The 26,977-nt window shown below is 39.4% G+C and overlaps 1 protein-coding gene across 1 annotated transcript; it reads right to left on the bottom strand.

The window, feature by feature from the left end:
• smc3 (structural maintenance of chromosomes 3) lies at positions 1-26,880 on the bottom strand. Its single transcript, XM_088341220.1, has 29 exons — positions 26,571-26,880; positions 25,779-25,854; positions 23,960-23,998; positions 23,819-23,886; positions 23,674-23,745; positions 23,529-23,608; positions 23,373-23,451; positions 22,239-22,356; positions 20,801-20,976; positions 20,611-20,691; positions 19,631-19,795; positions 17,773-17,894; positions 15,799-16,012; positions 15,590-15,693; positions 15,346-15,445; positions 14,064-14,224; positions 12,809-12,950; positions 12,588-12,738; positions 12,370-12,520; positions 11,054-11,207; positions 10,794-10,952; positions 8,708-8,815; positions 7,157-7,265; positions 5,933-6,180; positions 3,863-4,075; positions 3,597-3,785; positions 3,248-3,425; positions 3,063-3,169; positions 1-398 (listed from the first exon to the last, which is right to left on the bottom strand). The coding sequence occupies exons 1-29, from the start codon at positions 26,583-26,585 to the stop codon at positions 327-329; spliced, it is 3,651 nt and encodes a 1,216-aa protein (XP_088197346.1). The 5' UTR covers positions 26,586-26,880; the 3' UTR covers positions 1-326.
• Between the last annotated feature and the right edge of the window lie 97 nt (positions 26,881-26,977).

Below are 26,977 nucleotides of genomic sequence, written 5' to 3'. Positions count from 1 at the left end.
TCCTTTCACCTCCATTTTATTAACATAGAAAAGTGAACAAATTCAAACTAACACATAACAAAGAAATGTTGGTCTGGTGTTGCAGAAGGGCGCATGTCAAAATGCTGAAACGACAACTAACACTTAACCTTTGAGAGTACGGAGCGTATAAAACATACAAACGTGTGTAAAGGCGTTCTGCAGCACTTTAACCTAAAACAGTTTGTGTCCTAAGAATTTCTTGGAACAATGTGGAGCGCCACCATACTGTAGATATAGCAGTACTGGGAGCTCCAAATGAAGTCAAACCTCAGCCAACATCCGAGAAGATAACAAGAAGCCCAGCGTTAACCGTGAGTGGTGTCGTCCTCCACAAAGTCTTTGGCCTGCTCCGCCGTGATCACGTCGATGTGACTCACCTAGGAAATTACAATTAGTTCAGAATATTTAAAAACACAGCAATTGGAAAAAAGGTGTTGTGTACGTTGGAGGCAATGTACACCACATTGTGGTTTAGGGCAATAAAGACAATTCTATTAAACTTTCCAAGTGATAAAAAAGAAATGAACTTTAGTGATTTACAGTGGGTGAGTAAATTACCAAATTTCCTGCACCTAAAAATCACAAATTGGAAAGAAATTTGAAAGTCAAGTCCTGTTTATTTGTTTGGCCCTTAATCCCAAAGAGTCTCAAAGGGATGCACAGACCACAGATTACTGCAAACCACAGACTATTATGACACCATCCCCTGATCTAAAACCTATATGGGGGCAAGGTAAAATTATTTGTGTAAACAAGTTATACTTTTTATTTCGTGGCGTACAAAATTAGAGATGATCAAAGTATGGGGAAGACATATAAGTTGAAAGGTTTGTGAACCACCAACTTTTTCTAATCGATCAACCGCTTTAAAATTTTATAAATCCTTAGAATTTCAGCGTCACAACAAAATATTTGTCGATATTTTTTGTTTGCCTGTCACTGAGGAAGATCGTTTATTTTTGCGTAAATAAGACAGTGTTTATTATCAAGTGCTTCCTAGTCGCCAGAAACCTTGTCATTAAAAAAGATATGTATTTTTTAAATTGCAAAATACATGATCTCTCCAATTTTGATAATATAAGCCCCACCTGACGTGATTGTCGGCCATCTTTACTCCTACGGGTATCCCAAAAAACTAGGCAAATTAGAAAAAAAAAAGAAAGGCGCCTCATATATCCCAAAATATAACGAATAAAATTGGAAAAACATCGTTACAATTAAACGATACTGCATACGAATCTGCCTTTGAAAAACGCACCGAGTGGTCTTTGGCTTCCCTCTAACGGTTAACATATCAATTGTACAAACATGCTTTTTACATTTAACGCAATAATAAAAGGGAACCTCTAGTTATAAGGAATAAAATGCAACAATATTTTTTTGACTTAATTTTCCTCACGTTGAATTTTTCCTTGTCAAAATGGAGGTTTCAAATGAGGGAATAATAATAATAATAATAATAATTTCCTTGTATTGTCATTCTGTGTAACAATGTACACAGAACGAAATGTCGATTGCACCTGACCCGTTGTAACGAGCCGATGCAGCCGCAGCCAACAGAGGGCGCCGCCGACCACTTTTTAAGTCTTAGGAATGACTCGGCCGGGGCGCGAACCCGAACCTCCCAGTCTCAAAGCGGGCGCCTTACCATCTAGGCTACTGTCGTCAAGGTGGTCTGTGCGGCCGATTGAAAGCTTTTGTAATCAGGGGTTCACAAATAAATATGGCTTGATCCAATTTTCAATCATTTGGGAGCATTTCATCCAATAGTTTGTATTTTTTCCTAATTGTGCACGTTAAATCAAATATCATAGATATGTTTAATCATGTTCACAATCTATTGTGCCATTTGGAGGCCACTATTCTGCCTTTAAGCAACATATAGAGTTGTCTTGGAGCACCCTCCCTGTCAATTGTTTTGATATGAAATCATATTGAAAACTTGTGGATTTTTCGTAACCTTGCTTCTAGAATGAAAAAATGGGACAAAGCAGTATAGTCCATCCTGGCAGCAGAGGGCGCTGTGGTCAAAGAATTGAAGTGGACCAAAGCAGGGGATTTCTGACTCTGCTTCAACAAAACCACATTAAAATGCATTTCCAATTTCAGACAACTAAATGCAACTAAAAGTGCTTTATAAAAATATTTAAAAATAAAGTCTCCCTTTTACATCCACACAACCCCAAACACACAGACATAATCACAACGATTGAGAAATAAATACGTTTAAAACCAAATTTTAAAAACATATCAAAATATATATTAGAAAATAAAGCTAAAAAATATAGCGCAGGGGTGGGCAAACCACAGCACACAGGCCACATGTGGCCCGTCAGGCTTTTTAATCCTGCCCGCCAAATTAAAAATATAATTATGTACAAAAAAGCCCACAACATTCAAATAACTGATGACGCTACATTTTTCTTTCTATGCTCCATTTTGCATCATCAAATCTTTAATTTTATATACTAATTATTATCTCGTGAGGTACAACAGTATATCTCATTACTTTGTTTGCTGAAGCAGTTTAAGATTGCACAGCAACAAAATAACATTTAAATTCATGTAATAATCTTGCACATCATTTTATTGATTTTAATTATTCTCATCTCATCTCATTAGCTACACCGCTTATCCTCAGTAGGGTTATTAAGAAAAAAAAATAGTTAGAGTTAAAAAAATGTTCCACTGACAAGAGTTTTGCTTATTTTAAGTGCATGTACCAATTCTAGAAAAGCAAGAAAAATGTGTACAAAAAAGCTTGAAAAACAAGTTAAAATATGGTCACAGCAAAAATATACCAAAATGAACTACCCGTACCTTATCCTGAGCCACTGTGACAACATATGATAAAAACTTTTTAACTTGAACGGTGTGCCTGGAGATTTTTTTCAGCAAAAAAAATGCGCCGTGGCTCCAAATAGGTTGAGAAACACTGCGTCAGAGGATACCAAATCAAAACACGTATCAACGAAATGTATGCAAACCTGAAGCAGGCATTCTCAATTTTTCCAAAACGGTTTTAAAGACAACCGGCTTACCTTGTTCCTGAACTTGACGCCATAAAACTTGTCGGCGGACTCCAGCAGTTCCGGCCTGAAGGTGGTGGTGATGAACTGAGCGTGCCCGGCCAACTCCACGATCATGTCTTTATTCGACAGCGAGCACAAAGACGTCAGCGTTTTTTTCCGCCTTTTGGGAGAAACGGCCGTAACCCGTCGTTTACCTGAGACGGCCTTCCTGTGCTGCGCGTCCAGCGCCTGGTCGATCTCATCGAAGAGGTAGAAGGGAGCGGGGTCGCACTTTTGGATGGCGAAGATCAGGGCGAGGGCCACCAGCGACTTTTGACCTCCGGATAACTGCTGCATTTCTCTCATCTCGCCCTGCTTGCCCGTGAAAGACACCTAGACGCAACCACAAGGAAATCTTATTTTGGTAACGGCTAATATATATAGCAGTATTCATGATACAGTGAACCCCTTTGGATACAACGGCGGTTTCACTCTCCCTTTTTTGGCCGGTGCGACTTAGAGTCCAGAAAACACAGCATGTGACAATAACGTGGAGCTTCTCACCCTGATTCCCACTCCAGTAAACTGATCCACCGAGGGCACGCTGCTCTGCGACCCGGAGCCCCTCTCGCCATCGGCGCCGCCCTCCTCGTCCTGGGACTGACTGCCTTCGGCGTCTCCCTTCTTCATCACCAGTGTGGCTTTGCCTCCTGGAACCAGCTTCTGGAACACTTCGCTAAAGTTCTTTGACACCTGGGAGAAGGGCGAGTGAGTGAAGACCACGGTCGATAGGGTAGGCCACCAAAAAGACTAAAAAAAAAAAAGCCAACCTGCTTGAAGGTGAGCTGGATGGCTTCGTACTTGCGCAGCTCCAGGACGTTCATGAGCTCCATGATGGACTTGTAACCTCGGTCCAGCTCGTCCTGACGCTTGATCAGTTTCTCCTTTTGCTCGGAGAAGTTGACAAACTGATCCAAGGCCTTCTTGTTGACGTGACTGTACTTCTTGAGCTCCGTGTTGCACTGCTCCAGTTTACGGAACAACTAACCCAGGGAAAGAGTGAATCGTGTTATCCCAGATCATCAAGACACAATTTCACACATGCCTTGGCTAAGAAAAATATATCATTCATTCTTCTTAACTGACATTATTTTAGCTGTACACGTACAATTCTACCCCTTGCTACTTTGTGCTTCAGTTATCACTGGTTCTCTCCTTTCCAAATCTTAAGTTGAATTCCGTCTTTATTGTCATTGATATTGAATTGTGCATTGTGTTCTGTTAGACAGCACACCGTGGGGACAGATTAAGGAGGGCACTCTCTGTTGGGTGGGTGTGACTGTCTGTACACCAGCTTAACAGCGGACAGACGTTGCATCAGTAAAAAAAAAAAAAAAAAACTGGGAAGCATAGCAACCACTCGCTTTTAGCGTTTCGTTACATTGAAAATAAATGAAACAATTAAATCGGACTCTGGGGACACCGGGTTCCAGAAGAGACTGGTTGGTGAGAAGGCAAGAGCCGTGCTACTGGTCCAGCCTACTGCTAATGCTAGGGCAGGCTAAAGACTCTTCTTAGCCACCGCTGCGGACCCTTTATCTCGCCAAACGCCAGGTCCATTCGGTCATGAAACAAATGACCTGAAGCTACAATTTGTGGGAAACCATTACATTCCGGACAATTTTATTTTAATCTTTACAGAGGTCTGGCTCATTTCGAGGACACCCAATGCTAGCACGCAACTAGCCTGACAGTCTCTTAATTGCTTTCTTAAAATGAAAGGGGAAACCCTCCAATTTTGTTTTACTTTTGTATAATGACAATAAAAACATCTCAATTTCAAACCACATATTCAGTTTTTCACAATCGGACGGACCACAAAAGAGACTGGAAGTTCTACCACCTTTTTGTTGTCACTCAATCTTTTAATTGCTATTAGCATGTACGAATCCTGGGCAATGAAACAAGTGATGCCCTGCTCTCCTAGTGTCTCACGCACATTATGGAGATGCAGAGAGGAGGCAACAAAGTTGTGCTACTACAGAAAATCAAAATCTATTCTCATGATGAACATGAGTTCTTAGAATATTTATTATAGCATGGTTTTCAATTATCTGCTTTATTTTTATCCTTATCAATAACCGTGACATGAGATTTTTACATTATCAGATAGATGTCGGCCAGATAATTATGGTGCATTTCTATTTGTAACCTATTAAGTTTTTGTCAAAACCTTGAGAGAACCCCCCAATTTTGAGCAAAATAACATTTTATGGATTTCTACTGGGTCAAATCTAGTATGTTAGGCGAGTTATAGTCAGATTGAGTCTTCTTTGCAATCAAGTGAGAGAACAAGTAAGACCATTTGTAGTGTGAAAACCCCTTGACCTTAAAATCCATGAATTTGCAGAATGGACTCAGAGGAACATTGTTCATCCCATCACTCATCAGTTTGTGCTGTCAAAGCCCACAAGCAATTAGGAGTGATTTTGTGGGCTACTGGATAAGTGTGGTGATTGTCATGAAAGGAGACGTACACACGACATGATAGACATTAATAAAGTTGCAGCCGAGTGCACTCCTTCGCAGTTTGAGCCCCCAGAGGTAACAAGCTGAGCAGTGACTCTTATGTGAGTCACTGAGTGAGTGGACGAGTGGGCGGGCGAAGGCCTTGGGTCTTTTTCACCAGGGGAGCTTCTGTTTCTTTGCCGCTTCAGGAATCAACCCTTTTCATTACAGAAAAATTCAAGTATTCAAGTAGGCAAAAAGCTTAGGTTGGTGTGCTAATAGTGCTAGATGATTAACACACACATTCTAGCATATTGCTATGAGGTTGTTTTCTACTGTGTTGATGAAATATTGTGAAGTGAATAATATACACCCAGAAGAAGTGCCCTTACCTGCTTGAGCGTGAGCGTCTGGTACTTCTCGAAAGCCTCTTGAGGCAGCGAGCCCAACTCTCTGATCTTCTTCATGCATTCCTCCTTCTTCTTGAGCAGCATGCTCTGTCGGTTGGTCATCTTCTCCAGCTCCTTGGTGTCATGGTTGATGGCATCGTTTTGCTCCTTTTCGATGTTTTTCCAACGGTCCATGCTTTTGATGTGGTCTTTGATCTCAGTCTCGGTCTTGTCCACCGAAGAGTCCAGCTCTAGAGGATGATATCGGTTGTTTTCACTTTTGAAGGTTCATAGGATAATCCGTCAATGTATTATAGTTGAAAATGTTTACTAAATAGAGTAGACCCCCAGGATAAGACATGAATCTGTTCTGAGGGGTAGAAACCTATTGTAATCAGATAATGCATTTAATACCCCCGTTACCCCAGATAGAAAGATTCAAATAACAAAATAGAATTAAGTACTACTAATTAAGTACTACTGATATTGTAATCCTAATTGTGCTAGATTTTAATGTGGGAGGCTTCTTAGTTCAACAAAGGACAATCGCAGTCGGCGTTCTGGAAAACCGATGTGTAATATATATATACATGTGACATGTGAAAAACTGATATTTGATATACGTGTACCTTTTGGTGTGACATGACTTGAGCCGGTACAGTGGAGTTAGAGGGTGGATGCAGAGGAGGGGAGTGAGAAGATGGGATTAAAATGAAACAATGCGAGGGTAGCGATTAGCATGCTTTCTTGTATTATTTACAATCTCAGGCTTAGTTTCCATGATCAAGTTTATACCTTTAGTATCATTGCAATTCTTGGGACCCATTGTAAAATATATATTGTCAGAAAAACATTGACTCACGTTGTCTTTACGAAGCACACAGGATTTTAAACTGAATGAATAGAGAAGCGTAGTGGAAGGGAGTTCAGCCAGTAGCATAACTTATCGGATTTTTAATGATGCTGTGACGCAAACCAAGCATTTTACATCTTAAAGACTTAACTTGAGATAAGGACGACACCATTTGGCCACACAAAATCGTTTGTTATGCGTTTATAGGTTTTAATAACAAATACTAGGGAAATGCTGAAAAAAAGGGTCTGAAAAAACGTGGTGAGGTGGGATCGCCGTATCCCAGGGGTTTACTGTACATGTAAGACCAAGATTGAGAGTGAGCCATCGTATTACTCATCATATCAAACCGGAGTTTTATATCCAATCAGTACCGTCGGATCGGGCCAGCGTCTCCTTGACCCGTTTATTGATGCCGTCCAGCTCGGACGTCGTGGCTGTGAGTACGGTGCCTCCCTCCGTCTCTCGGAGCTCGTTGAGCTCCTGGATTCACACATTCCAAAAGAGAAAAGAAAACACAGTGGATTACATGTAAACAGTGTCTGGGATAAAGGCGTTATAAATAATACAATTACGTAACGGCGTTAGTTTTTTCAGTAACGTCCGTTAAAACACCGTACTGACGGTCAAAAGGAGTGTGTAATGTACGTTTTTGTGCGCTAATGTACATTTTTGAGTGTTTTTACGTACGTTTTGATGAGTCTTTACGTACATTTTATGTGTTTACCAACGTTTTTGAGCATTTTTATGAACATGATATTGTTTATTTTTGTTGCACTTGAAGTGTCTGTTTTTCTATATTTGAATGCTCAGAAAAGTTCAAATACTTGGACAAACAAAAACTTAGTGTATTGGACATAAAAATCGCTGTTACTGTAATTGACAGTCAAAAGCAGCACGTTATGCAAGTTTTTTTGTGCGCGTTTACGTGCACAAAAACATGTCTTTTTGTGTGTGGTTATGTACATAAATATTGTTCTTTTATGTTTATTTTATGTTGCACTTCAAGTGTAGTATATATGTGGTGCAATAAATATTATGAGCCTCTCTAACAAAATGATTGGCTTAAACCATCCATTTGCCATCTAATAGTTCTAATCTTAATGTAATTCAGACCCCATTTTCTTCCTCTCTGTACTTTGACAATATTGTTTATTTGTATCTGATATATGACCAATTTTAATAGTTTTAAAACATCAAATATATAGCTAACATACAAATTGAATAGCTTTAGACAGAGGACCGAACCCTGTGGTACTCCACAACAGATGTCCAAGTATCCAGATGTCAACTCTGCCATTTTCATGTATTGTTACCTCCCGGTTCAAAAAATTTGAATCCATCCGAGAGCCACTCGCTTGATGCGTATGGGACCAATTTTTTTAATAATGTCTTTTTGCCGCTATCGGTGTGTGACTGTGTGTGTGAATGGGTGACGTGTGAAGCACATTGTAAAGCGCTTTGGGAGGTCTTAAAGGACATGAAAAGCGCTATAAAAATGCAGACCATTAACTAGCCGTCTGTTCTTCTCTATTCCACGGACTTGAATACTGCTTAGAGAATTTTTGACATACAACAACTTTAAGTACTGGAAATAGTTTCTTTCCTTGGTAACTAGTTACTTTTACTCTAGGGTAATTTAGTTAGCAATTCAGTTACTTTTTGGTAGTAGGTAATTATTACAAATGATTTTTTAAAGTAACGTGCCCAAAACTGCATTTAAATAGATAATTATTTTGTATTTGTCATGAATATGTTTTTGGGTTCATCTGAAGGCTTGAATCCATGTCTTTGAATCGCATGCAAATAAAATAAAATGGAGAGGACTAAAATGCCTGGTGACAAGAATAACTCGATCTATGTTCCCTATGTCACACAATTCAATGTGCACAGGGTTACAAAATTCCATATTGGCATGACTTTACCTGCTCCACTTGATCGAGACGCTTCCTCAAATTCTCGTTCAGGTACGTCTCCACTCGGGTCATGATGCCCTCCAATTTGATTCTCTCGTTCAGCAATTGTCTGTTATCCTGTGCGTGTCACAAAAAAACAGAAACAAAATCAGCGTTGAATTTACCTGACAACCGAAAAAGCGGTGGTCTACTTCAATAACGTTAATTTCAGCCGGATGCACATGACGTTACTCGTCAGCCGTCACCCAGGAACGTAAACACTGCAAATGCATGCATGAAAAGCCGAGTTGTGTGGGTGCCGTTGTATAACACGAGTCAGGCGCAGATAATTAAAAAAAGATCACAGGAACCACCCACACACAGCTGCTGCCTGTTCCTTTATCTGCACCCAGGTCATTTGAAAGCACAAGCAGCAGCAGGAACAAGACAATGACAAATTCAAGGCCCTCAAAATCATTTGAGTACCCTTGGGAAACAGTGTCCCCGGCTTACCACGTCCGTGTGGAATGATGGGTTTCTCTGCTCCTTCTTTACAGCATTTTTAAGAACAAATTATTTTGTACTCCCCAAAATGGATAAAGTGAAATTTTGCGGTGTTTGCGCATATAACGAGTTACGTTTCTAATATGCCTGTCTGCTATTGGTTGATGTCAAATAAAATAGTGGTCTGCTATTTGTTTGCGTCACAGCATTATTACTACACACATCGATTGATGTACATATCCTGATATGATTTTTGGAGATTTTAAAAATTCACATTTGTCCAGGGAATGGATTCTTTTGAGGTATCCAGTACGTAAAAATGCGCGAAATGAAACAGAAGAGGAAAATGGAGGAAGAAGGCGAGCAACAAGAACGGAGGCCTTCGCCCATAAGTTTCAAATTCAAAAAATGGACACATTTCAGTTTTTATACTGTTTCCTTGGAAGACGTTGACATTTCAGTTCATGAAATGTTTTAGCTCTTAACCTCTTGCACAGTGTACATGTTATATTCTTATTATCTCAGTTGAAATAAATGTCAAGCTTCTGGACTGACTGACACAGACTGCTCTGCATTGTTTGAACATCATTTATGGTTTCTTGTCCTACAAGTGTATGATTTAAATCGCAATCGTTAATTATATCGAATCGCAATACTCGTAAAATCGTAATTATAGAGAATCGGGATATAAATCGAATCGACGCCTCAGAATCGTGATACAATTGAATCATTACCAAACAATAGTGTCCCACCCCTAATGGTTACAATACATTTTCTCTCTCCATTCATCTTAAAAACTTTAAATTTTGTCATTGTTTTCATTGATAGCAACATGGTGATCAGTGGTTACGACAAATGAGACGTGGCATTCAGAGACAAACGTGTAATGAAGACTTAAAAGAGAAAAAAATAATGTTACATTAAATAGGCCAAGATTTTGGTCATGAATACTGCATGTTGGCAATACCATACTGTAATTTTGTACAGTATTTATTATGGGTCCAAAGCGTTGTAGTGATTCTAATGGGAGAAGTTACCACATAACCTTAGAAACATAACTCGCAATGATCAAGAAATACACAGTAGACACATGAATGGCGACCCGAGCCTGCATGCCCATAACCAATCAATCATTAGAACTATTAAATATTTTAGGAAAATGACAACCCTTGCAAGTTGAAGGTTTAAAATCAGATTCATTTTGAATCCACTTTTACCGTCTCCTTCTCCCACTCTCTGCATCCACCCACTATTCGACTAGACCAGCTCAAGTGAAAGGTGAATGAAATTTCATTTTTCCTTAACATGTCTATTTGTTTATTATGTTATTTAATTTTATACAACTTTTATTCCACATAAGTAGAACTGAGTATATTTTATTGTTATTTGAATGTTTTTAAATGGGGTACCGGTGGTCTGGAACACATTAGGTAATTACAATAGGTCTATTTTCCCTGACCGCAGAACAGATTCATGTCATAAAATGGGGCTTTACTGTATATTTCTGACATAATTAACAGCAGGATAACTGGTATGACTTAGAAAACAGCAACTTATTGATTGAACTTAATAAACCTGAAGACCTGATTTAAGTATTAGATTGTCCCCTTACCTGCTGGAGCTGACGGATTTCGTCGTTAAGGTCGTCCACACGCCTCTGGTCCTCCAGGCTAAGCTGGGACAGCAAATCTGTTCCCAATTCATCTTTTAGAGACTCCCTGGTGGACTCCATCGCGTGAAGACTGGCCTCCAGACTCTGAAGACTTCGTTGCTAGACGAGAAACAAAAGAGAAAACGTGACTTTTGAGCCCAAATAATGTATTAATTGGGAAACACTTATGCCTTGGCCTAGAATAGCCGCTACAAGGTCACCTTTGGCATGAAAGTCTTCTCCGACTGCTGCCTCTTCTCTTTCAGCATTTTCATCTCTGAGAGGATGCTGTCACGCGAGGCTTTAAACTTCCTCTGCTGTGTCTCGATCTGCTGCATCTGGTTCATGAGCTGATCAATCTCATTGTTGATTCGTAAACACACGTGTTAAGGAAATCTCAATCATGATAAATGAGTTATAAATACTGAAAACAAGCGCACAAAACTGAAACGGTTATCTTGCCGAAGTACAGTGAACCTTCATTTATCACGGGAAGTACCCATAAAGAAGGCGAAATCTGAACAGTAAAAACCTTAATTTATGTAATACTATTACACATTAGGCTATACACTGAATTCAAAGAAATCCTTTTTACCGACCAAAGCTTTCTTTTTATAGAAGTTCTGTATAAAGTTGTTTTTTGAACAAATAACTGCATAAAATAGTCATTTTAATCATCAGGAAAAGAAGAAGCGGAGAGACCAATTAGCCAAATGTGAAGTAGCAAGACCATAAAAAGTGTACTGTGTTATAGAAAAAAAATTCACTGTAAAGAAAACTATGTATCTATATTTTAAAACTTTACTCTTATTTGGAAAATGTGTTGCTTATGTCATTGCAGTATTCCTTGTTGCAATATTGTCTGATGCACTGATGACCTCGGTCAGGGGTATCCAACTTGGTGCCCCTTAACAGCTTCACGGTAGTACTTTATTTATCATTTTATATATTTATTGTCATATTTTCACACGATGAGTTGTTATTTTAGTAATGCGTATCAAACTGGGGTCACTTTGCGCAAATGAGTAGCAAAAAGTAGCTTTGAGCCTGAAAAAGGTCGGAGACCCCTGACTTAAGTGAACCATTAGGCAAAACCTTGTAAATATAAGTTTTTTTATTACATGTTTATCCTGGAGTCTGATGTCGTTGTGAACCACTATGCGGTAGTCAATGACCATAAGGACAATATTCGACTTATTGATTTAAACCAGGAATTTCTTCAATACAAAATAAAGATAGGGAAATTCAATATAAAACAATTGTAAATCTGCTGAAATATGTTGACTTCCTTTTTTCTTTGAGCCTCAGCAAAAAAAAGACGGGCCTGACACCTCACTAGAAGTGACGGGAGGGGTGAATCGGAACAATGTCACGCTCAGACAGAGCAGAGGTGCAGAGAGCCAAAACAACAATCAGCTTTTAAATAATTGATGTCGACGATGACTCACCGCTGCAATCGTCAGAGAGCGCGATGGGAGTCACGTGACTTGCTGGTGTGTGTCCTTTCGCCTCGCTTCTCATTAAAAAAAGGATATGTTCAATATTCCTGCGCAGGTTCTCATTAAGTTTGGCCTCCAGCTCTCCCAGTTCCTCCTCAGCCTTGCGCATGTCCTTCTGCAGCTCCAGACGAGACTTTCTGGTATCGTAATAGCCTCCCGTCAAAGCTCCGCGGTGGCTCACCTGGTCACCTGAAAAGCCGAACGGATGTCAGACTTCATTACGTTTTGCCCATTCGCCTCCGATTTTCCGCCTTACCTTCCAGAGTGATGCAATCCATGGTGAAAGCTCTGGCCAGCTGTGTCGAAACCTCCATGCTGCGACAAATCAAGGTCTTTCCAAAGACGTGCTTGAAAGCCTTGTCGAAATTGTGGCTGTAGCGTAGCTTGCTGATCATCGGAATGGCGTCCTAAAGCGAGGATAGAGTAACGCGGGTGAATCGCCACACAGTTTTAAGTGAAAATACAATATTTCCTTACATTGGTCTCTGGGTAAGCTGTGTCCCTGACATCCAGCTTGCTTAGTGGCAGGAATGTGACCTCTCCAGGGAGATTCATTTTGTTAAACTCCATGAGGATTTTGGTGCTGACCTCGTCGGTTTCCACAATGTGGTAGAACAGTCTAAAAGTTAAATCGTGTTAGTGACGTCCACACTAGAAACTACGACCAGGACAGTCCACTAAAAGGAAACATTTACTCTAAAGTAGACCTCTGGGATAAGAAACCCCCGCTTTTCAGGGTGAAATGATTTTTTTTTACCGCCCCTCTTTTCTAATAATAATAATAAGAATACATTTGATTTCAAAGCGTCTTTCAGGTCGCTGTACACAGAATATCAAAACCACAATAAAATAAGAATGAAACAAACAAGCCATAGATACATACTTTTCATTTTCCCCACGACACAGGATAAAACAACTAAATATTTACATGCCCAAAAATATACAAAAATTAAACTTTGCCAAGTCCACGTGTGTGACGATATAAGTCTTGAAGATGCCTGTCTGCTAATGGTCGACGTCATATAAAATACTGGTCTGTTATTGGCTGAATATACCCCCTATACCCCCAATGCCTTACTATTCATTCAGTTCCAAATCTAGTAAGCTTCATTAAGACTTAGCAAGTAGGCAATACAATACTGTATTCACTATGGGTCACTCGTTTGCAGTGATGCCAAAGGGAGAAGCAAAAATGTGATAAACATGGAAATAGGCTTGCGATGATCAAGGAATACGAAAAAGGTACACAAATCACTACCCTCGTCAAGTTTCATGGCCGTAACCAATCGCAGTCGGCACTATAATTGAAAATAAGGAGTTTAATCAAGAAAAGTATGAAACAACTCTTAACAGTTATTCATTTTAACCCCCCCCTTTACATCCACCCGCTACTCCACTGTACCAGCTCAAGTCACATCACACCAAATGTAAATTAATTTAATTTAAAATCATATACACGTAGATTCAAATAAGTAGTAATTACTATATCAGAGTTCCAACTAAAGGTCAACTGATTATCGTTCAGGCCGTTTATTGGCACCGATACTTGGGAATTTGACGGATATCGGTATCGACTTTTTTATTAAATAAATCAGCCGATGAAATATATTTAAAACTGGGTAACGGGAGCTGGCGAGAGCTTTGCTTTAAAGCCGAGTTCACGGGCAGCTCTCACTCGCTCCCCCCCTTTCCTCCTCCTTTCTCTCATCTACTGAATTTAAACATGACACACCTTGACCCGGCAGTCACTTCCACGCAAGTGTAAAAGGCCGGCTCGCACTCAAAGTTATTCATGACGATGCCGTGGTAGCCGTTGATCACGTGCTGGTTGATGCCCTTGCGGCGAAAATGCTCCAAGACTTTGTTGATGCTGTCAATGCCGTTCAGGATGGCCTGGCGGAAAAAACAAAAACACAATGTTTTCACGCAAGATGCACTGAATTGTTGGCACGGAAAGAACACATTCAAAAAAAGGCTCCCGAAGGAACTAAGTCAAAGGGAAGCGAGCTAATGCAAAGCTGGCTTTCACACAAAGGGCGGGTTTGTGCGTAAATTGGCTTCTTGTTTTCTATTTTGCGAACATTGAAGTCAAAACAGCAGCTCTGCCAAACTTATACAAACAATATATTTTCCCAACAATTGGTGTGTCCCTCTGCTTTTGCGCTTTTGTTATCCTGTACCCGAAATTTGACTCATGTTTACGTGCCAACTCGAGGGCGTAAGTTTGCCATGGCATTGGTGTGGGAGACGGAGCATATTTTTGAAGTGATCACATAGTATTGGTAGAGACACGTCCCCTTTGCCCATGCCAAATTTACGCTTTTTGTGCCAATGCTAAAGAGATAGCTTGCTACAGTTCAGCAAGGAGAATTTCATATCACTTTTCATTTACTATGGCTCCTTCTACTACCGTAACTGCACCATTAACATCAATCCCTTACTTCCCATTTTGTCACTAAGGACTCTACTGTCCATTAAAAGCTCCAAAGATATATACTTATATAAAAGGGAGCGATAGATTGCTTGCTGTAGCGGATCTTTCAACAGTTTTACTTCTTCTATAACACCTTCTTTATGTATGTGTTCAAGAACTTAAATGCCTTTTTGTTGTTTACGTATGTTTTAGTGCATGTTTACATACGTTTTGAGGCTTGTATACGTACGTTCTTGTGCGTGCATATGTACATGCTGATTTGTTATTTTATTATATCGTTTACGGTTTATTTTTGTTGCACTTCAAGTGTAGCATATATTTGTTGCTGGTGAGGTGCAATAAATAATACAAGGTTGTGTAACACAGATACCTCTCTGTTCTGACTCGAATACTGCTCCGAAAATGTCTAATTCTGTGACATACTTTTTTTTAAAGTAACAGAAATAGTTACTTTCCCTGGTAACTTTTACTATAGAGGAATTCTGTTGCTAACTCAGTACGTTTTAGGAAGAAGTAGTGAGTAACTACAACTAATGACTTTTTGAAAGTAGCATGCCCGGCATGTGGATGAGTGACAAACCTTGCCCGTGGCAGCTCGAAGGAGCTGTTGTTTCTTCTCAAGGTCCTCACGTTTGGCCGCCATAGCCTGCTGCTCTGCGTTCTCCTCGCGCCACAGGTAGCTGCAGAACACAAACCTCAACTCTTATACTCGTGAATTCAAGCACGCACCCTTAAGTTGATGCACGCAGATGACAAAATACAATTTAAAAGACCTCCGTTTTGTCTATCCAACTTTTAAGTAACGAGAGCAAAGTCAGTCTTACTTTCTTTCGCTCTGCAGCTCATCTTTCCTGTTTTTGACTTCATAGTACTTTTTGTCCAACTCCTCGACGCGGGTCTTCACCTCATTGAGATCTTGGTCCAGTTTCTAAAAGAAAAGGCATTTGGAGCAGAAAAAGGTTTTATCTTCGCTGTATACATCCTTTTCTGTTTGTTTCATGTACAACAATATTTTTAAAATATGATTTCCTACGTTATACTGCTCCAAGTTTTTCTCTTTGTTGGTCTCAGTATCTTCCAGATCTTTATTGATGGCAGCAATTTGCCTCTTCTTATCATTGATGGCTTGGTCCAGAGATTTCAACTCTTTCTTGATCCATTTGTCCCTCTCTTCTTTGGAGGTAAACTGACTTCCACGCCCTTGTTTGGCATAAAGATCCGTCCTCTCCTGTGTAGCTTGGGCAAGCCTGAATGGAAATGAATAGTGGACATTGTCGGGTATTAAGGCAACTGTTTTGAAAACGATTTCACCGGTAGGCCTTCATATTACACAGTGATAATGCAATCTAGGCCAGTCTGCAAACCCCACCGTGTAAAAATTGCCTATATATCCTGATATTCTTATGTTTTTTTTAAATTTAAAGTATTTTCTGACCTATTTATACAGTAGTGTCATTTCCAATCTCGTAAATAAGGTAAACTATGTTATCAGCACGGCGGGGCAGTGGTTAGCGCATGTGCGGCACAGTTCATGTCTCGGGAACCTCCTGCGTGGGTTCAAATCCAGCTCCAGACTTCCTGTGCGGAGTTAGTATGTTCTCCCCATGCCTGCCTGGGTTTCCTCCGGGCACTCCGGTTTCCTCCCACATTCCAAAAACATGCATTTCAGGTGAATTGGCCGGTCCAAATTGTCCCTAGTTGTGAATGAGCGAGTGAGTTGTCTGTCCCTGTGTGTCCTGCGACTGGCTGGCAACCAGTTCAGGGTGTCCCCTGCCCACTGCCCGATGATTGCTGGGATGGGCTCCAGCACCCCCGCGACCCTACTGAGGATAAGCGGTGTAGCTAATGAGATGAGAGATGAGATGTTATCAATGACAAGAAAGACAACTCTATTCTACTCTCGTATAAACACATTCTGTATGATTCGTTTCAATTCAAATAAACGTTATTTAAAAAGCTCGTCAATCTGTTACATACAAAGTACAAAAAAATCAAATTGGAAATTAACTCATGACCGTATTTTCCAGGTTATAAAAAAAACCCAAATCTGAAAGTGTTTTATAAGTAGGTGCGCCCCATAGACCGGAAAAGATTTGTTTTTTCTAGGCACCCAAAGCTCTTAGAGTAGTTTTAATTTCATGCACTTTGTAGTCCATTGAAACCTATATATACTTTTTTAAAGGTTCCTTTTAGTCCGGAAAATATAGTCATCTTGCCAATAAGATATGTTTCAATTCAAATCTACATATCTAAAAAGCTCTTCAATCTGTGATGTGTTGCACACAAAGTAAAAAAACAAGGAAAAAGAAAGTAGAATCAGTAATGAACTGATTCAATGACGAGAAAATGATCAAATAAATCATACTGATATTAATTATTGCAAAATGTTATCCTTAACGATAGATATTACCTGATTTCCACAGTCCTTTAAAAATCATAAAAAATAAAGTTAAATTATATGCTAAAAAAAGAAACAAGAAACAAAAGAACTGTTAATATGAAAAAACTTTTTTTTAAGGAACAATGTCCTAGTGGTACAAAAAAACCTTCATTCAGTTAAAAACAAAACAACAACAAAAAACGTCGATTTGAAATATAGGTAAAAATACATAAACTATCATACCGATGTCATTTTTTAAGATAAAAAAATCAGAGTTTGAGAAATTTGTAATTATTTTACATAGCAGAATCCATATTTAGTCATTGCTGTCATGTTTGTCCGGCATCTTGCTCTAAGCTGTGCTCATTTGGCACTGGATTTCCTTCAAATTAGATAATACAGTGTCATCTAGTGGTCGAATATTACACAATGTACCTTGACAAACATAAAAAAACTTTAAAGTCAACGAAACAAAATAATCCATCCATTAGGTTATCTTTAAAGTCATTGACAGTTGCCTGTCACCAGCATCAAAATCCATTTAGATTTGTAAGACTGAGTCATCAAATGAGGTCTCCTCCCCAGTTGCTCAGGGACCTCTTAACATGGTGAATGAGTCATCCCTACCTGGAGATACCTCGCTCCTCCTTTTCTTTCACCATATTGAATTTGGGCTCAGTCTCCTGCAGCTCCTTTTGCTTCTCTTCAATTTTCTCCAGCAACTTTTGACGCTCTTTCAGAAGACGTTTCTAAGAATGTAGAGCATTTTTTTAGTTCCTGTGCTTGCTCTTTCATATTTAAATAGAAACGAATATCTCGACTGTGTTCAGTTGGATTTCCTTGGATAAAAAAAAAAGATTACCAAATAAATACAGGAAAAAAATACATATACAAGCATGCATATACAGGGCTGTCTCAGAAAACAAGAATATTGTGATGGAATTCTTTATTTTCATGGATGCAATTCTAAAAACATCAATGTAATCAATTGTGGGTTTGCTGCTAAATGTAATTGCACTACTTTTTAACGCTTTATTGTTACAATGGATTATTTCCATTGCAAAATTATTACAACTTCTCTAGATTGTAAGGGTTTGCCTATTTATCCTGACACTCTTATTTGCTCTTTTAAGTCTTTTACAATGCCTTGTTTAATCTCATTGCAAACATTCCTCCCTACACTGTTATCAATGACAATAAAGACAATTCAATTGAATTCCGGATTGATGACAAATCAAGTGCAACATTACAAGCCCTTTCATTTTAATATGGCTGGTGGTGGCTTACAGCCTACTCTTTTACTTTTTCATGATATTCTAATATTTTGAGATGAAATATTTGAGTTTTTACCATCATGAGCAATATGAAAGCTATAAAAGCCTTGCAACAAATGAAATGATTTGTAATGAATACAGAATGTATGACTTTTTTAACATATTATAATTGTATGAGATGGTACTTTATAAACACTATGTAACCATGCCATCAGGTACCTACAGCAGTGATTTTCAACCACTGTCCCGCGACACACTAGTGTGCCGTGAGTGATGGTCAGGTGTGCCGTGAGAAATTATCCAACATCACTTTTTTTTAAATTCTATGTAACATTTATGAATGATTTTCTGCAAATATGATGTCATTGTCAAGTGTCTGTGCTGTAAAAACTGGGCGTATTATAACTTATATTGTAATTAAACATACTGTTCAGTGTCATTTTAAACTTTTTGGGTTTGTGGTGTGCCGCAAAATTTTTCCAATGTAAAAAAACGTGCCCCGGTTCAGAAAACGTTGAAAAACACTGACATACTTGGTACCATAATAAAAATGTATACAAACGCTATTTGATGCAAAGTATTTCACACAATGCTACTACTGTACTTTGAGTGTTTCGGTCTAATTTACTGTACATTATATGAGCAGAAAAAACACTAATAAGCAAAGTTAGACATACATAAAATGGGTGACTTAAGGGATATATATATATATATATATATATATATATATATCCCTTAAGTCACCCATGCAAAAAACCCTGATATTCTTTTCCACCAACGCTGCTGGCAGCCAGAAGGGAACACGTTTCATTTTGCTCCAGTAACATTTGGTGAATAGTGAGCCCCCGCCAACCGGCCATCTAAAAAATGTAAGCCAATAAAGCTGTTATTTATGAGGATCCTCTCGTACACATGGGCCTTACTGACGATGAGTCATAGCAGCTCTGCACACAAACCATCGCCGGTTAAGATGTGCATTGGGATTTATGCATCCTGCTGCTTCCTCTTCTTGAATCACAATCTTAGTTATAAAAAAAAAATCAATACTTTTTGTAATATTATTTCTATGCAGGTTTAGAAAAATGATTTGTTAGATACATGCTAGACTTGGGGTGAAAAAGGATGTCTGCACGTGACAACACTGACAGTGTGGAGATACATGCGGTGATGCAGAGGATGGGTGTGTGTGACGCAGACGGAGGCTTCCATACCCTCTGTTCACTGTTGCCTGCCAACTCATCCTGCAGATCTTTGGCCTTCAGCTCCAGTTTGGTCCTCTGTTTAATCTGTTCTTGACGCTCGGCAGACAATTGTTCTCTCTCCTCCTTCATGGCTGAGATCTTAGACTTCAACTCTCGCACGACTCGCTCGGTCTCCTGGAAGAGGTCAGAAGAAAAAGGATGAATACAGTAAACCCTGTGATACGGCGACCACACCTTACGACATTTTCTTATTACTGTGTAGAAAAGCCCCCCTTTAAGGATTTGTAATTACTATATCACATCAACATGAAATTATTTTGAAAGTCCGAAATGAATGAATAGCCTTGTTGTTGTACAAGTAACGAGGTGCTTAACTTCTTTGGATGTTTGGGCATTTGGGGTTGGTCATGGTTAAATTGTTTTGTTTTTGCTACTTTTCTCTTTTCTTTGTTTAGGTGTATGTGTTTGTCTTGCTGTCGGTCACCCCTCCCGACGGGATATCACCAGTGTAGATAGATGGATGTTTTCCTCTGTGGTACCAAGGGTTTGAAACGCATTCGTCAATTAGCATAGGTTTCTACACCCCGCTATATTAACTTCACAATTCCAACCTCCAAACAGAAAAATGTAGTCACCCAGGGGTCTACTGTATTAGGAACATTTGTGTTTTTTAGTTGCGTCTGTTCTATCACCATGTTTATTGTTAGAGCGGCTAGTCACTTCATTTTCCTCTCGCGGGCACATAAAAGCCTTTATTGTCAAAGCATCACCAGCTGGTTGTAGGAGTGTGAATATTTGCTACTTTAGTTTGCACAAGTCGGGCAAACGCTACAATTTCGTGCAAAATGTTGCAGGCGCTTTTACGTCAGCCGTAACCTCTTGTTCCTTTTTTGTGTGGGCAAAATTTTTTCATAACTTTTCATAAAAACCACTTGTTTACACTTTATTCAGGGTGTTTGTTTGATGTGTTCTTTTTTGATATTCTTTACCTCGACTTTGTCCCGGGCGTCCTGCTGAGCGTCACGTAACTGTCGGGATTTGTCTCCGCACGTTTCTCTCTTGGAAGACAGCTGAAAAAAAGATCCAAGAAATATAGGAAAATACATTTTAGTAGATTGTTACTTACTCAATTCGCTGCACAAAACTCTGAAGTAGTTAAACAAACGCGTTGCCCATTACCTCGTCCAATTTGGCCCGGGTGTCGTTGAGCTCCTGGTTGTAGATGGTGTATTCAAGGGCTCTTCTCATCTTGTCCCATTTTTGGTACTGAGCCAGTTCCTCTTTTTCATCCTCCAGAGTGTGCAGGCGCTCCTCGATGTACTTCAACAGCTCATTGATCTTCTCCCTTTTCCCCTCTGATAAATGCATGTGTCATTCCTGAAGGACTCTTTCATTAACATTTGAGACTTAAGATTTTTTCCAAGACCACATCCAATGAAACTCTGTGACCACGCGGCGACCCCTTCCACTCATTCCCTGGGTGCAGCCAAAACCCAGTTATAATTTTAATCACACAACTTCAATGGGTTCAACCTACACTTTCTTATCCCAAAGGTACTCTGACATAATGCTGCATTATGGAAAAAGCAGAAACCTGGATGTTCCGACTGACACGTTGCATTTATTGGTGAGAGATCGATAAAGTCGGAGAAAATGAAATATAAATTTATGAAACAACGTTGCATATTTTTGTTAGTTCACTTGTTATACAATTATTAGCCTTATCACACAGGTGAGTGTAAATATTAAGACATTTGAGAGTTAAATTTCAGAAGTGTAGACAAAATTTAAGACCTTTTCAATGCCTTAAATTGTCAAATTTAAGACTTTTTCAAGTTTTTAAAACCTTAGGGGAACCCTGATCCAAGGGATGTGACCTGGTAACAATTATTCATCAGGGGAATTGTGTTTTTGAAAATCAAGTTCAAAGAACAACAAAAATTGGAGTAAATGATAGCAATGAATACATCTGATGAGAAAAAGGAACATTCACATGATTAAACTATAGTAAGGATTTTGGTAGGAAAGGAAGCAAAATAATGAACTGTGTAAAAGATCATCACTAGAAGTTGTTGTAGCTTGGAATTGTGCTTAAGGGAGTGGATTGGAAGACACACTACGGAAGCCGAAGGACACAATTCGAGAAATTCGGAAGCCCGATTTCATATTTTCCCGTGTGATTTCAGCCAACAACAGGACATGAAAACAGCTGTTAATTCATCGGGAGCGAAAACCAAAGACCAAGCGAGCTGGATACACTCGGAGCGGCGGAAAAGGGCCAATTTCTGGAGTTGGTCAGAGCTGGTGGAAGCGGACAACTTGAGCAGCTCGTGGGAAAAGACCAAACATGTCGGCTTCTTCAAGTTGTGATATCGTCGCAAGTTTTTAAAACTGAAATCATGTTGATGAGATAGTAAAAAAAAAACGTATGTACCATTTGAATTAATTTTGCTTCATTTCAATTATCAAAGTATTTCTTCACCATTAGGGGAAGCTATACAATAGACAATAAAGCTTTGAGTCATCGTGTATGAAGCTCATTAATAACCTATAGAAAAGCCAGACCTCCAAGCGAGGAATATTGACCTCATAACCTATTTTGCGAAGGAATTCTCACCTGTCTCTTTCATGAGCGAAATACTCTCTTCTTTGCGTTCATCATACACTCTTGTTCCGGCCACCTCCCTCAGCAGCTTCAGACGTTGACTGTCAGGTGCTGTGGCCATTTGGTTGATCTGCATTAAACATTCAAATAAGGATACTTAAATATTTAGTGGAGCACTGGGATATGGAGTCCCCCGCATTACAACATTTTTACTTTTTTTTGGACCCTCTTTGCAGAATTTTCTCCACTATACAATATATATTGACAAATACAAAATCTTTCACATGCTCAAAAACTGAAAGTTTAAATTTTAAAATCAGTTTATTAGTTTCTCCCTCCCTGTGTATTCACCTGCTATTCCACTGTACCAGCTCAAGTAATGTCACAGGTCACAAAAGGTAAATCAAATCAATACACTTAAAATTAGGCCTGGGCCAAAAAACAAGACTGATAATTATCGTTGTATAACTTTTTGCTAAAATATATAATAAAAACATTCACTAGGAGGCAATCATTTAAACGGTAAATACACCACCCGATCAGTGGAAAAAATGGGGACGCTTATGCAATTAAAAGGGAAGTTCGAGATCAAAATTCTGGAGAGGAAGAAGGTGACGAGGACCAGCCAAGAAATGGTGGTAGAGCGGCTCACACAGTAAACACGAAACGACTTTGACATGGCCAAAATGAGCGATAAATAGAACAAGGACACCAGTCAGGCCCATTCAAAGCATGCTAAAAGAGTCGACATCTTCAGTTGTTTGGAGGTATTTGTTACTTAGGAATCTGATTTAAAAAAAAAAAGTGCCGCCTAAGACCCCCTGTTTAATGTTGATCATATTCGTGAAATTATGTGTAATAGTTTGTCACCATCCATCTTTATTCTGACATTAAGGATGATTTAAAGCAGAATCTGATTTTGTCAACTTTCACTCAAGCGCAAAACTTAAGGCATAAAATGTGAAAGGAAAAAAAACACAAGTGATATTTATCTCGATATTTATCGATATTGACCGATAAATATTTTATCTGGATAACAAGTTTTGTCATGTCGCTCAGGTCTACTTGATATACACGTGCATTGCAATATGCAACATTACATCTCTTCGGAAAGCCATTCTGATGTGATGAGTAAGTCCTTCTCACCTTGCCCTGCTTGACGATGTAGTAGGGGTTACAGCGGGAGAAGCCAGCACTTTCCAGAAGGTTCATGACGTCATTCTTACTGCACAAACGCCGCCAAACATGCGATCACGTGAACTCATCGGGCCAAAATTTTCCCGTGATTACACCAACACTTACGTCACCATCTTCTTGTCCAGGAAATATTGGTCCTTCTTGGCACCGATGACTCGACGAAGGGAGACTTCCTCTTTGTCGATCTGGAGGGGACCCAAAAGCAGTTTATAAAGTTTCAAAAACATGCTTTCATTCCAGTCAGTCTTACCGGTAGCCGGTTATCAGAGTTGTCAAATATGATCTCCACAAATGCAGAGATGACTCGAGGACCAGTCCCCTCCTACATGAACACAACCGAGGAACAATTATATTGGAACGATGAATAAGCTTTTGTTTCTTTTGTGATTTCTTACATGGAGTAAAGCGAGGCGTTGCTCTGGTCTGAGATGGCTAAACTCATCACTGAGCACAAACTGAATAGCTAGGGTGAAAGAAAAATCAATGAACAGCAGCTGTAGCCAGATCATGACTAATATTTGGAGTGACCTACTCACCATAGAAAAAGTTGCTTTTTCCTGATCCGTTTCGGCCAACTGAACGAGGGAGAGAAATAGGAATGAATGAATGAATGAAATCAAACGCGATAAAAATAAATAAAAACACAACTACAAATAAACATGTCAAGAAAGGAATAGGAAGAAGCATAGGCGTATTTAATCCTTATAATTGTGTCCTACAGTTACATCTCTTGTGTATTTACATGTAACAAACACCTCATGAATATACATTCTCCAGGTGCTGTTGATGCACAGTCACTCCTTCCTCATTATCATCACCATTTTTGCTATAGGATAAATCTGTAACTGACACTGCGCATCAAAAGGAGAATTGTCGCGTGGAACCATACACAATCCATGGTCACTTACTTGGTTTAAAATTATGACATCCTACAAATGACATCAGTTTTTGGACACACCAGAATAAATGAACTTTTTGGAAAACCAAATAATACAAATCCTAGCAAACTATAGCATTATTATGTTTAGTATATCTATATCATTACTAGAGACAAAACATAAGAAGAAAATCTGATAAATAGAGGAATGGGGAGTTAAACTTATTAAACCCCGACCCTATTTAACATTTATAATATTAGTTACACACACACATTTATACAGCTTCCACTTCTCACAGATTTTGATACATATACATAGTAGGCCCCCATAATATTATGTCCCCACCTTACAATGTTTGCACTCTTCGTGCCAAGTAAACTATATTTTCAGACCCTCAATACAGCCTTTTCCGCACTATACCACATCAACAACAAATACTTTCCTGTGCCCCCAAAAAGTACAAAATTCAAAATATCGCAGTTTTTGTGCGTAAGATGAGTTGAATCTCTAAAATGCCTGCCTGCCATTAGTCAGCGTAATATAAGATGCTGGTATGCTGTTGGTTTGAGTCACGGCATCGTAAAAATGCCAAATTACAATTGGCTAAACTCCATCACAATGCCTTTCTCAATCTCTTGTAATTAGTAATCTTTGCGAGTTGGCAATACAATACTCTATTTTTTCAGTTATGGGTCCCAAGACTTGCAATGATGCTAAAAAGAAAAGCAATACGATGACAGCCATCAAACCAAACACGAAAATAGCGAGAAAGACAAATTATGCACACAAATCATTTAGGATATTGGCAATAACCGAAAAATGGTCAACACAATAAATAATAAAAAAGAAGCAGGTGATTAATGCAAGGGAACGTTCTAGGACATGAAAATCCACACAAGTGAGTTTATATTTTAATTTAGTTTCTGCATCCACCCACTAACTCAATTGTACCAACCCCAGTCACATAACACCAAAGATAAATGTAATTTTCCCCCAATTTGTATATTTATTCATAGTGTTAATTAAGTACATGCACATCAGTAGTCCTTACTACATGGTAATTTGATACATTGATGTGTTTCTCTGGGAAACAGGGAGTTCAGAACACATTGATAACTGAAGTCTTGGGATCAATAGGTCGCAGGTTCGATTCCCGGCTCCTCCATGTTATATTTCTAAGTGTCCTTGGGCAAGACACTGAATCCCTCATGCCACCAATAAGCAGGTAGGCACCTTGTATGGCTGACTCCCTATTGGTGTGTGAGTGTGTGTCTGAATGGGTAGGTGTAAAGCATATTGTAAAGCGATTTGGGAGGTTTTCATTGACTTGATAAGCACTATATAAATGCAGACTTTACCATTTTTACCATTTAAAGTGTATCGCAGTTACACGACAATTTCCCTTTCCTTTTACGATCACCAACTCACAAAGTATTTACGTCGTAACCCAGGGGACAGTAAACGAGCCAGTACTCACCAATGACATTGTGTTTGGAACTAAACGGGTCCACCACAGTTTGGTCCCGATAACTTCGGAACCCCTGGATGATGACCTGCACAACAACCAAAACATGTTTTTGGAAACTACACAAACGTGTTGAATCTATTCCGTTTTAAAGGAATAAAGATGTATTTGAAGTATTGTGGCCAATATGGATTTGTTTCCCCCCCCCGCGATTGATTGTGGATAGCGCGCGTGCGGCACAGTTCTGAGGTCATGTGATCGAACCTCCTAGGTGGAGTTTGCATGTTCTCCCCGTGCTTGAATGAGTTTCCTCCCACATTCCAGAAACATACATGTCAGGTTCATTGGCCGGTTCGAATTGTCCCTAGGAGTGAATGGGCGAGCAAATTGTCTGTCCCTGTGTGCCTTGTGACTGGCTGGCAACCAGTTCAGGGTGTCCCCTGCCCACTGCCCGAGGATAGCTGGGATGGGCTCCAGCACCCCCGCGACCCTACTGAGGATGAGCAGTGCAGATAATGGATGGATTTGCATAGTTGGTGGATGCTGTTAGCTTTAGCTTAGCATCCTCAAAAAGGGGGCGGGTAATTCTAGTCAAGAACCTTCGGCTAATGAGTTCTATTTTACTACAGCGCGGCGCTTGTTTGAAATGAATGTATCTGGATATATTTTTCTACAACGAAAAATAACGAAAATCTGCGTGTCTATAGCAACGTCCATTTTGCAAGTTAGTATTTCTAGCATTGTTAGCCTTGCTAGCATCGTTAGCATTCGACCGGAACGAGTAACCGGGCAACGCTTGCCTACCTGTTTGATGTACATTATTGTCCTAGTCGGGCGTCTTCTTGTCCGAAACCTGTTTATCTCCACCAAATGGAGTCAACGTGAATTAGAAGCCCGCAAGTCTTCCAATTTTATTTTTCAGCATTTAAAATTGCATAGAGGAAAACATGGAAAATGGCGGCGGGGACCGGGGATGAAATGGAGCATACCAAAATGTGAAAACAGGGTGATAGTTGTAAACATCAGCAAAAAATATGAGGTCAATTTTTCAAGATAAGTCTGTCGTTTTAACTTAATCAAAAATACATTTTTGAAATTGTTTTTACAGAAATGAATGATAACAGAGACAGTGGTGTCAATATATCCCCATTTGTAATTGTGGTAACGACCCACGAACGGTCTTGTAGGCGCGAAAGTGACGTCACTCAAAA

The sequence above is a fragment of the Urocampus carinirostris genome, chromosome 8 (assembly GCF_059441175.1).
Source record: "Urocampus carinirostris isolate Australia breed hairy pipefish chromosome 8, RoL_Ucar_1.0, whole genome shotgun sequence".
In the NCBI taxonomy this organism is placed as follows: domain Eukaryota; kingdom Metazoa; phylum Chordata; class Actinopteri; order Syngnathiformes; family Syngnathidae; genus Urocampus; species Urocampus carinirostris.
The sequence above is the reverse complement of the archived record's forward strand: the minus strand, read 5'-3'. Positions and strand labels throughout refer to the sequence as shown.